At 39.7% G+C, this 14,713-nt stretch overlaps 1 protein-coding gene across 1 annotated transcript in view; it reads left to right on the forward strand.

The window, feature by feature from the left end:
- col24a1 (collagen type XXIV alpha 1 chain) overlaps positions 1 to 14,713 on the forward strand; it is a 109,297-nt gene that overhangs the window by 61,872 nt on the left and 32,712 nt on the right. The window contains exons 15-27 of the mRNA XM_030726898.1: positions 964 to 1,017; positions 1,147 to 1,191; positions 1,542 to 1,595; positions 1,847 to 1,900; positions 2,918 to 2,971; positions 5,410 to 5,463; positions 5,548 to 5,601; positions 7,162 to 7,206; positions 7,402 to 7,455; positions 8,177 to 8,221; positions 11,105 to 11,158; positions 12,192 to 12,245; positions 14,129 to 14,182. Of these exons, the coding sequence (XP_030582758.1) occupies positions 964 to 1,017; positions 1,147 to 1,191; positions 1,542 to 1,595; positions 1,847 to 1,900; positions 2,918 to 2,971; positions 5,410 to 5,463; positions 5,548 to 5,601; positions 7,162 to 7,206; positions 7,402 to 7,455; positions 8,177 to 8,221; positions 11,105 to 11,158; positions 12,192 to 12,245; positions 14,129 to 14,182 (675 nt within the window). The remainder of the gene's footprint in view (positions 1 to 963; positions 1,018 to 1,146; positions 1,192 to 1,541; positions 1,596 to 1,846; positions 1,901 to 2,917; positions 2,972 to 5,409; positions 5,464 to 5,547; positions 5,602 to 7,161; positions 7,207 to 7,401; positions 7,456 to 8,176; positions 8,222 to 11,104; positions 11,159 to 12,191; positions 12,246 to 14,128; positions 14,183 to 14,713) is intronic.

Below are 14,713 nucleotides of genomic sequence, written 5' to 3' on the forward strand. Positions count from 1 at the left end.
GGAGTTTTGGGACGGGGTGGGGTGGGGGGGACATTTTCTGTCTGTGCTCTTCCCCTCCTTTCAGTACGTCATTTTTCATGTGTTCTCTGTTGAAAGCCTCTTTTGATGGAAGGCATGTGATTTGTGTTTGTCCTCCTGTGGTACCACAGCAGAGCATCAGCATCAAACACTGACCTTAAGGGGTCCAGATGGACTGCTAGTTTAAGCCACATGTCTTTGATGACGCAACACAGGCAATATTCTGTAATGTATTTAGTTGTTGTTTTTATTAATTCTTTTAAGTTTGTTTTTTAGTAACATTATTACTCTCAGCCCCTTTACTGCAGAGAACTGATACAAAAATTCAGGATTTCATTTAATTTCATCTGTACTGATTTTGCTTTTGCTGGTTGCATCAGACATGGTCTTTGATCATGCAATACATAAAGTGCAAATACTGTATTGCTCCAATTATCTTTGTGCCTAATTAGTGTCTGATAGTGGAAAAAACAAGCAAGTAACTAGTAACTACTGTGTCTGTGGGAATGGTACAGTGTGTATGTTCTCACACATAAAACAAATTGTTGTCATCACATCAGTGCTTCTGACCATTATTGCAGACAGGGTGAAAGCTACCTGAACAGCATGTCTGCTCTTAGGTCCAGCCACACTTTCTGGCCATTCTCACCTCACCCCTGTCAATTAGAGTGGATTGACTGTTGAGGTCTGGCAATCTTGAGCAGGGCAAAGCCCAAACCCTTGCAAAAACAACTGGGTACTCTGCCAACTATTCCTGTAGGGTTGTGACAAACAGGTGTTGTATAGGCACTCATGTCAAAACAAAATCAGCAATGGATCGGAAATATTTTGCATGAAAATTTCCATTCAGCATCAGACGGCGACCCTGAATTAGCATTAGTCGTACGTGTGCTCATGGCTGTGTATTTGTGATACATAAATTCCACGGTGTCTTTCTCTTCACAGGGAGACCCAGGGCCTGAGGGACCACGAGGACTGCCTGGTATGATGGGACCTCAGGTGGGCTTGATATTTGCTTCTACCCATGCTTTTATTTTCAGGAAAATACTGCACTTTTGCTACAATGTCATCCTTGCTAAGTGACTGAATGTTAAACTTTTCCCCCCTTCTTTCTTCTCTCTGCGGCAGGGCCCAGCGGGACGAGCTGGCCTGCCTGGATTGAAAGGTGATAAGGTGATCTAAATATTTATATTATTGCAGTACATCTGTGTGTAATTTGTCATTTGGACGTATTATATGAGATCCTGTTGACATTTTGCTAGCGCATCCAGCAATGCAAACTCAGTGTTATGTAGAAGACTGTAAGCAGTTTTTCATCTTAAATACTGATATTGCTACATTGGTTCTTTACAGAGTGTCCATTTGCTTTCATGACACTGAAATCAAACAGTAGCTGGATTTGACAGTGCTGGTAAAATGCAGCCTGTGTACACTTTGTGTCTTTCTTTTGTCTGTGGTTTTATTCGGATGATTGTCGCAGTGCAGTGTTGTGTTATATCTCTGTATGATACTGTGAAATCCAGGGTGAAATGGGACAAAGGGGTGAGCCGGGAGAGATGGGGTACCAGGGTGATAAGGTAAGTCTTCTTACAACAGCATAACATACGATGTGAACATTCAGTGTGTGCCTCTGTTATTACCAGCAGGTTCTATCTCTGAGCTTTATATTCTTCCCAAAACCAGTTGCACTGGGTTGTGTTTCTTGAAAAAAAAAAGCACATTGTTTATTTTTTGATAACTCTGTTATGGTATATGGAAATGGTTAAAGACTAGATCACCTAAAGGTTTTGTAAGGCCAGTTCATGAATATCGTGTCTTTGGCTTTTAGGGTGCTGCTGGAGCACCTGGTCTTCCTGGGCCCAGAGGGAAACCAGGGCCACCGGTATGTCTGCGTGAGCGTGTCTGTGTGGGCAAAGTCGCATGCTTTGAAGGCATATTTGCATGCTCATGCATGTTTTACCATTTCTTTTCCCCTTCTCGGCTCATAAAATGAAGTTTATTTAGTCGTATTCACAAAGCATTACCTTTATCTTACATTTTCTGGGTGGGGAGAGCCAGCGAGGGAAGATAAATGTGGAATTAATAGCTTTTAAACAGCTCCGTGTTTGCTTATCAGCACAAGCGACCGTTAGGACCGATTAATCTCTTTTAAGATAAAATATTCCAAACTCCTTGCTGGATGATATCTAAACAAGTCACGTAATGAGAATAATCACATTGTTTTCCAAGTGTAATGACAAGAAGAAAGATAAAAGAAAATGCTATCATGTACTTAGCAATCTAGATGATTAAAGGGTTTTCATTATTTCATGCCGTATGTAATTTTGTTACAGTGCTGGATGATCATATGAAACCTGGCCAGGGTCAAATAAAAAGGTTACATGTGCAAAAGTAATCCCTGTGAGCCAAAAGTTCAGGCTCAAACTCTGTCCTTTCAGGTTTCAGGCAGTTTTTTTTTTTTCTACTCTTGTCTCTCGCCAACCAATCAGAGTTAAGTTATGGTTTCAGCAAACCCCTGCGTCTATGACTAACTAACAGATTTTACTGAAGCGTTTGGAGCCATTATTGCCGGCTGGTGCCCAGCTGTCTGTAATATTAGTGTGTTAACATAATGGCAGGAAATTTGTGCAATTTAAACAGCTGTCTGAGGAGAATCAAAGCAAGAAAAACAAACAAACAAACATACAAACAAAATTTGTCAAATTTTTTTCATCAGTGATCTTTTATCAGCCACAGATTAGCAAACACGAGGTAATATAAAGAGACTTGAGAGACGTTTATCGGCTAATAATTGAATATATCATCAAAGTCGGGCCAGTGAGGATTAGATGAGGACAACACGAGAGAAGCAAAATGGTTGAAAATGTCTTTCTTTGTGTCTTTTCTCTCTTTTTGTCAGGGTAAAATTGGAGAAATGGGGGCGTCTGGACCACCTGGGCCTCCAGGACCAGAGGTAGGCCATGCAAATGACAAGTTTGTTACCAATAAACTACATACAGAAACACAAGCCATATGAAAAGAGCACACATCATCCCTGGAACACACATGTCAGTGTGCTGTGTGAAACAGGCACACAGAGCTGCAGCTCTTTCTACAGACAGACAAAGAGCAGAGAAGAGAGTCAGAGGAACGTTACAGTTTTCAGCAGTCCAGTATGCAGCGTTAGAAAAGTGGAGGGAAACATTTCAGCTTTTGAAGTACTGAGGGTAGTGCTAGACAGTATTTCTTCTTTGCCGTACTTTGGCTCAGTGTAGTATGCTGACTTAAGTAAAGATGGATTGCGAGCCAGCCCGAACACAAACACAGCTACTTTCCTAATAGAGTGTGTAATGTGATGGGCATTTTGCCAAGAGAGTGCTTCTTTTATAGCTGCTCCAACTCAAACTTATGATCATATAAAGACAAAGACACTATAGGTGAATAAAGTAGGAAGTATCACCTTAGATTCTAAGATATTGTGGTGGGTGTAATTCAGTTTGTTTCACACCAAATAATCTGTCAATTTAGAAGATAATGAACAGATTAATAGAAAAACAAAAACAATTTCCTTTCCTTAAACAGACACAGATGACTTGACAGGTTCACGTCTTTTCTTTAGTATTGCCACCAGGTCATGTTGGGAACTTTGTAGACAAGAAATAAAGCTTTTATTTATTATTGCATTTGTTGAGGAGATTCAAGGTTTACTGTGACTTTGTGACCTTTCCTTGTTTGCCAAAATGAGGAAAGTTTGGTGAGGAAATAGCAATGGCTCGCTCCGAACAGGACGATACCTCACAGTGTCTTTTCAACGTGTTTGACAGCTGATCTTTTAATCATCTTATAACCTTTCCTTCATTTCCCATCCTACGTCAGTAATTCCAGTAAGACATTAGATCGGTGATAATCAAACAGGCCAGTGATTAACGATTGCAGCCTTTTGGGGATGCACTGATCCAACTTTTTCCAGTTCCCATCCAATACAAATATGTTAGCTTAGACTGTCTGCCAATACCCAGCACTGATCTGATACTGGTAAGATTTTATTTATAATATTATTATAAATTAATAAGCTGTAATCCTCCCAATCCTTAACAAACTTAATATAGAAGAATTCCCAGTCTCTCTCAGGGAGGAAACTGGGAATTCTTTAATATTCTTTAATGTTTAAGACAATAACAGATGACTTAAAATTTTGCTTTACTTATAGGTCTGTAAAATTCAGTGTGACAAATGCATACAGCCAACAGTGCAAATTTACTGAACTGGTATTTATTAATAAAATAAATTATATCAGGACCAAGATAAATAAAATTCTAAAAATAATATTTAAGGTAAAATATATATATATATATTTTAGAAATGAATCAAAAAATTTTCAGTTTATTCACCTAATTTATTTGCATCCCAGTGTTAGAGTAATAGGCTACTCCGTACTGCTTACAGTCTTCTTTCCTCCTCTCAGTCTGAGTGCACATCCATTTACTGCTCCTCGTACAAACATACAAGCAGGTGAAATAAAGATTAGATTAGATAAAACTTTATTAATCCCTTTAGGAAGGTTCCGTCAGTGAAATAAAAATCATATGACAAAATTAAAATCATATTAATGGGAATGCCGACGAAAGACAGAGACAAAAGCATCATTGTTGTTAGAGCAGTTTGTTGTTCAATTAAAAACCGCTGGATACATACATAGAAATTCTGTCAGTGTTGCCAGAATGATACTTCTAAGTATTGTCTCTTTTCTGGCAGCTTCTATATGCTAAATTAGCTCTCCCATGAGCAGCTGGTGCACTGTTGATGTGCAGTTTTGAAAACAACACTGAACTGAATGCATCGGCTGTAGATCAGCTCGTTGTCACCAATATCTGATCCAGCTTTCTGAGTCAGGATTGGACTGATATCCAATCCCTAAGCAGTAGATTTGACTTAAATACACTGCCATACAGTTAAATTATTCACACTACAGTGATAATAAGTTAGAACATTTCCGCAATGTTAATATTTCCCCCAGTTTTTCCTGCTCTGTCATAATCTACCAGCACTCTGTCTTTAAGTGTTATGTAGAATATCTCGCCGTCTGTCAAAATTCTAATTGTTGATGCTGGAAAGCATGTGAAACACATGGACAATGTCAAAGACAAGCTGCCCAGGACATCATCAAAGGTCACAAAGGCCAGTAGGTGTATTTTCTGAAATGACTGATTATGTCATGGCAGGCCTGCCTGTGGTAGATCATCAGCCCAGTGGCAATCCATCATTATTTTTACACAGTTTTTTTCCAAAAACTTGACTCAGTGGTCCCAACACTGTGTTTGACTTATACAGGTTAATGCAGATTAATCAAAACACTTGGCTTAATAATAATATTATTATATAACACTATTCTCTCTCTCCTGATTTTGCAAGGGGTTTCCTGGGGACATTGGAATGCCAGGGCCGAACGGTCCACCTGGTCCAAAGGTACACCAGCATCTCTTTTTCACTCTCTTAACTCATCCACTCATTCATTCATTTCACCCAGTCATGCATTCAATTGTGTTTCAGGGTTTGCAGGGTGACAGAGGGCCCCAAGGCCCACCAGGGCCTAAAGGAATACAGGTGAGACAATTTGACACCTAACTTATTTTCTCAGGTTCTTGATTCACTCTTACAGAGAAGTGGAAACTGTAGCTCACTGAGGAATTTCCATTTGATCAGGCAAGATGAATTAACACACTACCTCTCATTTACCTTGTATTCATATTTCACAGGTAGAGCTCAGATCTCAGATTTTTTTTTGTTTTTTTTCCCCTGCCATATCTCTCAGGGCATGTTCCACCAGGTGAAGTCATGATTCACCAATGGGTGCTTATAAAAACAAGGCTGAAAGATTTTCCAGCCCTGGAAAAAGGAACAGAAGCTACTGGAAAGTGTCCAGCAACACACCATCTTTTGTGTTAAAAGACAGTGTAGAGTTTACACAGAGTAGAGTCTTAAGTGACTTTGAGTGTGGCATGGTTGTTGGTGCCAGATGAGCTGGTATTTCATAAACTGCTGATCTTCTGGCATTTTCCCACACAACCATCTCTAGGGTTTACAGAGAATAGTCCAAAAAAAGAGAAAATATCCAGTGAGCGGCAGTTCCCTGGGCAAAAATGCCTTGTTGATGCCAGAGGTCAGAGGAGAATGACCAGACTGCTTTGAGCTGATAGGAACGCAGCTGTAACTCAAATAACTACTCATGACAACCAAGGTATGCAGAAGAGCATCGACCCACAACACGTCAAACCTTGAAACAATCAAAGCAACATGGAAGCGTGGATCCATCCTGCCCTCTGTCAGTGGTTCAGTAGTGTCCATGCCTTTGTGACCACAGTGTACCCATTACATATGGTATGGTATCCAATAGGATAACACGCCATGGCACAAAAGTCAAATCACCTGAAACTGGTCTCTTGAACATGACAGTGAGTTCACTGCACTCAGATGGCCTCAGCAGATCTCACCAGGTTTGAGACAACCGGAAAGTCACATCTCATCAAATCTGCAGTAACTTGCGATGCTGTCATCGCAAGTTACTGCAAGTTTCCAGCACCTTGTTGACTGTGCTGCCATCACCAAATCAGACAGAGCTCCGCCTTCATCTGTCATACGTGGATATCACTGCTCAGGCTAAAGAAGTTTTATAAATTATTTTACTGATTGCTGCTCACTGATATGGGTTTTGTTACTTTAAAAAAAAACTTTAATGTCTTGCTTTTTGTTTGAACCTATGCTTAAAAACTTAAACTTACAGTTCACTGTGTGCAGTCTAGACCAGTGAAAACATTTGGTGCATAAAAAAAGATGGAAGAGTCCCTGAACTGTCAAGCAGCTGAAATCCTATACCAGTTCTTCCAAGAATGGAAGAACTAAACCACTTGTTATCCTCGCAAATGCTTACCAAATTAAAAGTAGAAGCCCTGCAACAGTGTGCTAAACTTCATCTGTTTTGAAATGCATTATATGTTTTTCAAAAAATATAAGTCAACATATATTATATTTTCTCTACCCTTTGAAGATAAATACATGCCTTGTATAATTTGTATCATAAAGTGTTGCAGCTTTTCAGAAACAGGGCTGTATTTGTTTTTGTGGAAGTCTGAGGCAATTTTTATTTAGCAAACTTTGTTTCTCCAGGGCGACGAAGGACCACTCGGCCCACCCGGCAGGCCTGGCTCTACTGTACGAACTGAATTTGCACAAAAACACTCAGGCACACACATATTCATTCCAAGCCTTCCGTAGATCGTTTGAATGAAACAATTTGCTTAGATTAAGAAGCAGCTCAGATTAGATGAAATAAAATAAGCTTTGCTGCCATTTGATCAGTACATATCTGTTTTATGTCCATGTGCCCGTGCCTGTGTTGACCTTTAGGGGAGACCTGGAAGGAAAGGCTACATAGGTGAACTGGGCCCTGAGGGTTTACAGGTGAGTTTACCTTCAGAATGTAATAACTGTGCTGTATCTGCCTTATCACTGTATTCATAAATCCATATATTTGTGGCAATTTCAAATTTAGATTTTTATATGCCTTACAAGTCATGACATCACCTCCTTACTTTAGACTCTTAATAGTATTGTAAAGATAACATTATAGTTTTCATTAAAATTTTGATATAGGCCATAAGCTTCCATGCACTGATTCCAAACATGTGGGAAATATTTACTGTGTTTATTTTCCTGATTACCTCCATCTTTAGGAAACACTGAAGTCCCCACTGCTTTTACTCCCAGTTTAGATTATGTTACAGTAGCACACCATTCTTGGCTCTTTCCCTACTCTTATTTTATTAGCTGTAACTGGCTTTTGAACCTGCCACAAATGCAATCCCCTGATTTTAGTATCATGTGTATCAAGATTTTATTGGTCTCGTGCTTTCCTCCGAGGGCTGGGTGTCTCCATCTTTGCGAGGTGCTTATTGCCTAGACTTACTGTGCTGTAAACATGCTCTTAATTACGAGAGAACTGAGCTTTTTTTTTCTAGAGCCATCATCATACATGATGGCGAACCACAATACGATTCACATTCCCGTGCAGTCTATGTGTGTGTTCCTTTTTGCAATTGTAATATCCTGTGAGAAGCAAGCAGCCATCTGTGTAATTACAGGAAGCTAACCAGTAACAGTCTTTGATGTCTGCTGCTTGCAGGGAGAGAAAGGGGACATGGGAAATATTGGAAAAGTCGGACCACAAGTAAGTTCCTTTCACACGTCTAATGACATTACCTACGTGGCAGACAGTGTACTGTGGATTAGCAGCTTTTCATTAGATCCCTTTCTAAAGAGTGCCGAGGCTGTGCTTCTAGCTTTTATTAGATTGCACTGATTGCCATGAGATAGTGATGAAGTGCTTCCAGTAAATAAATTGTTCTCTGTGGCAACTGTGGAGGTGGTTACAGGAGCACTTTCTGGTGTCTCCCTGTTTTACTGACCTACTTTGGATGCTAAGAAATTTTGGATCCCCTCTTGCTACCAAGTTTAACTCAAAATTGGTGAAACTCCTCGAAAGAACAGAAGAAACAACAATCAGATATCCTCTATGGAAGTGATCTCACTTTCACTGCACATTTTTTTTATGGCTCAAAGCCTGTAAAAGTCTTTTTGACATATGTTCTTGGGGTCAAATCATAATTACAGAGAAATTGTTAATACAGAAATATGTTTGTCTTTGTTTATCAATCACCCAAAGACATCTGTGTTAAAGAAAGCAATTAACTGCAAAATCACACTTTCATATGTCTTGTGTTTGAGTTTTACACTCAACACAGATACTCTAGAGAAATGCTGGGACACTTTTTGCAAAATCGCCATATGCAGGCAACTGCTCTGACCATTCAAAGTATGTTGGTACTTCCTGGAGGCCCCTTAATGCTAATATTTGCATTCTGTGTATAGTGGAGACAACCAAGTGGGACTGCTGGACTGTGTTGCAGCACTCCACATATGAGAGCAGTTACTGAGCAGAGGAGCCTTTGAAGCCAAACAGGAACCATGGGGCTATGCAGAGGAAAAAAGTCTAAAACATATGGAGGCTCTAATGAATCCCATTACATCACTTTCCAGATAAATTAGATATCTAAGGCACTACAAAAGGACTTCCAAACTGAGGGTCGATGCAAAGGGGCTTCAGTCCACCTGTCTTCACTGAGTGCCCGTGAATCACCCTAAGGCCTTCCATAAACTGTTTCGAGTTAAATTTTACTGAAGGTTTTAAGAGCATAGTGTATTTTAGCTGATTTTAGATTAGCGGCTGTTTGTTCCGTTTTCATTTCAAACGCCATTCTGTAGTTAATAAAGCTTTTGTCAGTCCTCTAATAGAAAAGACAACATCAAGAGTTCTTTGAAACATAATTGACCTATGTTCTTTTTTCATATTCAAGTGTACTCACATTAATTTAAAGATCCCGATCATTCTTAATAATATCTAACTTTGGCTGCATTTCTTCCTCAACTGTAAGGTTAACGGCTGTTCCAGTGCTGTAATCTGGGCTGTGCTGGCTGAGAAACCAGACCACTTTGAAAACATAACCATTAAAGCTCTCATGTCAAGGACCTGTCACATGGAAAAACCTTTTAAAGCCACTTCTTTCTGCTAAATGATACAGAGAACCACATTGTCCCATTTCATGTCCCAATTAAAAGATTTGAGGTCAGTTTAGAGCTCCCGTTCCCATGCCTGCAGGCTGCCCCCCCTCACCAATACTCTGCTACTAAACCATTGCTTAACTGCTTTTCTTACATTCAGCAGGATAATACTCTTAATGTGAGTAACACTTTTGGGCTGTCAGCCTTTGTAGCTGTGTTAGGCAATAGCAAATGGAACAAAATCTAAGTGTGTCTGTTGTTATGGTCTGTTTCTTCTGCCTTCCCTCAGGCTCATTCTCTCGCTCTAATTTTCCCTACATATAGAGGCATACAAAAAAGGGAATAAATTAATGTAAATTAGACCTTATGGTTATGTGGTGAAAGTAAGAATAGCATTCCTAAAGAATCTTGTAATGTGTTAACTATGTCAAACATGACTATATCAAATGCAACATTGGCCCACACAACAGCCGCAGACCACATTGGCTTTAGTGGTTAGCCAGCATGTTCTGCAGTGGGGCAGTCATATGAATTATTACACTGAAGGTGTCCTAATGCATGTGCTCTTGCAGTATTGTGGCTTCAGTCTGGCTTGTGATAATTTCATGTCTTTTATCTGTCTTTCATGTTTATTGTGACTTTACATACTTAGATACTAACACAAAATGCCCTTTTCTGTCTGAAAGTCAAATCATCCACCAAGACATCTTACTATTGGCCCGGAACTCCAGATTGCCCAGTGGAACGGCTGGCACCGGTCCAAACCACGGCCCCAGTCCCAGTCCCACTAATCTGGAAATGGTTAAGCTCCTCCGATAACTTCCATTCTTACATTTGTTGGTGGTTTTCTCGTAAGGACTCCTTCGCAGAATAGCTCGTGTTGACTTTGAATGTAGTGTCAACATAGTATGCAAGTAGTAATTCCTAGTCATTACTATTGTGCCCTAAAAAATGTGTTATTTGTTCCTTTTTTGCCAGACAATAGATTAGTTCCCCCAGTCACAACAAGGTTGGAGCCTTTTCTGGCTTTGTTGAATAATGCCTCAGTATCAATACCACATGGGTTGTAAAGCAGATTTAGAATTAATATTATTACACCATGGTTACTGGCACATATTGATGTGTTTACTTTTGCTTTGTCTCTCTTTTTAGTTAAGCATGAATCCATTTTATGAGTTTCTACAAAAAACAAAAAAGCATGAAAGTCAAGATGTGATTTTGTGTTGTTTAAAGTAGCACTAGTAAAATGATCTTCATCCCTACAGGTTTCTCCTCAGCTTTGCAGCCCCTACATTTTTGCTTACGTAAGCATTAGATTGTAATCTGTGACCTCTCGCATTCCAGGTGTCAAGACTAGTTGGGAAGAAACCCTTGGATGAATGAAGATTGGGTTTTCACACTAATATACCCTCTCCTCTCCTCTCCTCTCCTCTCCTCTCCTCTCCTCTCCTCTCCTCTCCTCTCCTCTCCTCTCCTCTCCTCTCCTCTCCAGGGTCCAGTAGGCTTGATTGGGATAGCTGGGGTGATAGGAGTTCCTGGTGAAAAGGTAAGGCGTGTGTTTCTCTGTCATTAGGCTGTCAGACACCATCAGCTGCTTGCCTGTCAGTGGCAGACTTCTATAATTAGGCCTATGTTAAGCAGCCATGGCTTGAGGCCCAGAGGCCCCAGAACACATGCTTATATAAACACTCAACACTCTCACATCCACATCAATAACAATATTGTCAAATCCACGTCACCATTATTGCCTTTCACCCCCCACCCCACCCACACCCACTGAAGTTCAAGGTGTATTAAAGAGAACATTAGCTTGTTGATCAGATTCTTTGGACACATTTTCTTGTCATTGGATGTTAGAAACCTCCAAATGTAATTGTCTCTGAGGGTTCCCAATTTTTTTTTTTAATTTCTTTCTCCATCTCATCTTAATAGAAAAAATTAAATGCAGTTCTTCAGCTTGCAAAATGATTTTATTATTATTTTATTGGCACACTTCCAAAAAATCTTCTGTCTCCATTGTTCCCTCCCTCTATCTCAACCTGCAGCCCTTTTCCTTCCTATCCAGGAGGCCCGTTTGTCAGAACACGTTCTTGTGGTGGGAAGCCATCTGCTTGTCAGATTCTTGCTTGTCCTCCTACTCCTTTTACACAAAAATCCTCCTTCTGGTTCAGTCTGTCAACACCAGCCATACCCTGACAACCCAGACATTCTTTTCGCATTATAGATATAGAAATAATCTTTATTCAATACCACCCTAAGTATTTCCAAAACAGTTCCTTAGAAATGTCCCGTTTGCTGTTTGATAGAAGGGGTTACGGGGATTAAAGTGAAGACCTGATCAGCTGGGGTTACCTTTGCTTTAAATGCACTGTGGAGAGGGCCACCAAAGACATTTTATAGTACCTACTTTCTATAAACTCCACTCCCCCAGCTGTCCTAACCTTCTACATTTAAGAAGCTCCTCTTAAGTTTCATGGCTTTTATTAGGAGAAATATATGTGAAGGTGTGTTGAGGGGTTTTTTTAGAGTTTAAGTTTTAGGTCATGGTTTAACGATCAGCTTTTACTGTTTTTCACCAGGGTGACCGGGGACCACCGGGTCCAACAGGTCCAGCCGGAGAGAAGGGGCCAAGGGTAAGTGCAGTCACTCAGTATATTCTGCAGCCCCCTGTTTCATGCCTGACAGTATGTAAACATCAGAGCCACAGTGGGAAAGGTTTTCCAAGTAATCAGCAGTGCTACAGCATTAATACACTAAAACAGTAAACTAATGTCTAAAGATGATGAGTATAAATGTGAACCATTAAGCAACGTTGGCTGTAAGCTTTGGCAGATGTCACAAGGTTTGTTCCTGGAAATGAAAGCAGACCCACTAGAGACCTAAACTGCAGATTACTCAGTGTTGCAACTTTTGAAGGTACAAATGTTTGCAAAATTCAGCTGCGTAAAATTGTTTTTATTTTCCTACGGTTTTGTTGAAGGTTTTTGCACAGTAGAAAACTTTCACTTTAAATTTGCAGTAATAGACTGTTAATAAATTGTACTGTACATTAAATGTGGATAATAAGCAATTTTTTGAATAGGTGTAGTTAAATAATTATAGATTATTGTATAAAGGTGTATATATAAACATAATAGACTGTATTAGACAGGTGTATTTATTATTATATATAGATAGTGTATATGTATATATTAGACTGTAGGAATTAATAAGCATTTGCTTCCTCCTACTCCTTTTCGAGCAGGAAATGGTCAATATTTTTCATCATATGAATATGATGCTTTTATTTTATTTCATATTAATTTGGTTTTACTGTTTATTAACATTTGGTACATATATGTTCGTAATAAAGATTCTATTATGATTCTGAAATTTGAACATAAGGCCATATGGCTATCTGTGGCGGCTGTTTATAAGTTCATAATCAGTAACAGTTTTCTAGGTTAAGACATTAAGTGTCTAAAAGATTTGCAGCTCATATTGAGAAAATTGCCTGTGGTACCTCACTGACGGACTGGTGTTGGGTACTATTCACCGGTTAACAGTGTGAATCTGACCAGAATAGCAGACCAGTAACAGTCATTCATAGTTTGTACCTCATTGTAACAGTATAGACATGCAAACCCTAATTTATTAAATCTGTGTTAAAGCTGAGCGAATGTAGTGGCCTTTGATAATGATAGAAAAACATTAATTTTACATTAGCCCATTCGCTACTTTGGAATTTGCTTGTGTGAAAATGGGGGGGGGGGGCTCAATTGTCTGGCATAGCATTGTTTCGTGTATGTGCTGTAATGCTGCATGAGTCTTCAAGAGAGGCTGGCCTACATCCCTCACTGCCCAGAGGCCTTGGATTGACTCCATGTCTGTGGCTTTGGGCCCCAGTCCTGACCTAACTTGCTGGCCGAGTGGCTAGCACTGACTGATTGGCAGGCTGGGAGAGAGGATGACTAATTTGGTGGCTGGCTGAATAGTTGGATGATTGAATCACAGCTAGTGTGTGCATTTGACTGAGAGGGAGACATTATTGTGAATTATGAAAGGGATTGTAGTGATTTGTGTGAACCAGTTGATGCTGTAATGTAGCCACATTAGCGAGGAGTGGCGGTTGAGTGTGAAGGCTTGTGCTGTTTCATCACGGATTACAATGATCGAATCCAGAAATTCTGTTTCTCTTTACAGACGATTTGCAGGATTAGCATTTTCTGGAAAATGTTCTTGTCTTTACTGACTTTCTTTGACTTTCGGGTACTATTCCTTCACAGATAATTATAGGAAAGTACTGGAAAGTTCGGGTGAGAACCACAACACTGAGCAGCCTGGAGCCCATTCTAATACAACATAAAATGAAACACAGTTCTTTTCACCGCTGCCTCACATTACTCACTGATCCTGAAGCGTAGTGCACCTAAGCTTGGATCATTTATAAAATGTTAATCACTTTAACTTCTTTTGTTACTATTTTGTAGCAGATATCAATAAACAGTGATGTTTTTCCCTTTCTTTTTGGTGTAAGGGTTACCCGGGGTTGCCAGGAAGTCCAGGGGACATCGGCATGCAAGGTGCACCTGTAAGTGATGCAACGAAAACATGCCAGTCTATATTTATGAGTGAAAAGATGCACTTTTCAACTCCATGCATACCTCCCCATAAGTGTATTGTTTGTTTTTCATTACCTTCCTTTGCTGAGTTCTTTTTGGTCCCGGTATATTTTCCTGTCTCACACCACATGAGTGCTTAATAGACTGATTCTCATCTTCTGTACTAAGTTTCAATTTAGAAATCTATGAATATCTAATTGCAAGATTATCTTGGATCCTTAAACAGTATTAAAGAACAATGCTCGTTTTTGTAAACACCTAAAATTTATGAGGGTTATTTGATATGTCAGTTTCCCTGTTTCCCACAGTTTAGTGTAGCGTGGTAAACAGTGCATCTAACTGGCTGATGATTATTTCCACTGAGGTCTTTGTACTGCATGTAGGAGGTTCACAGGAGTAGTGATGATGTGGTTAGAAGATGCATAGTGATGCTATCTAAATAGGCTAACTGTAAAGACATCAAATATCATGAAAATCTTCAAACTTTACATTTCTTTTTG

This window comes from Archocentrus centrarchus, chromosome 4 (genome assembly GCF_007364275.1).
Source record: "Archocentrus centrarchus isolate MPI-CPG fArcCen1 chromosome 4, fArcCen1, whole genome shotgun sequence".
Classification (NCBI taxonomy): Eukaryota; Metazoa; Chordata; class Actinopteri; order Cichliformes; family Cichlidae; genus Archocentrus; species Archocentrus centrarchus.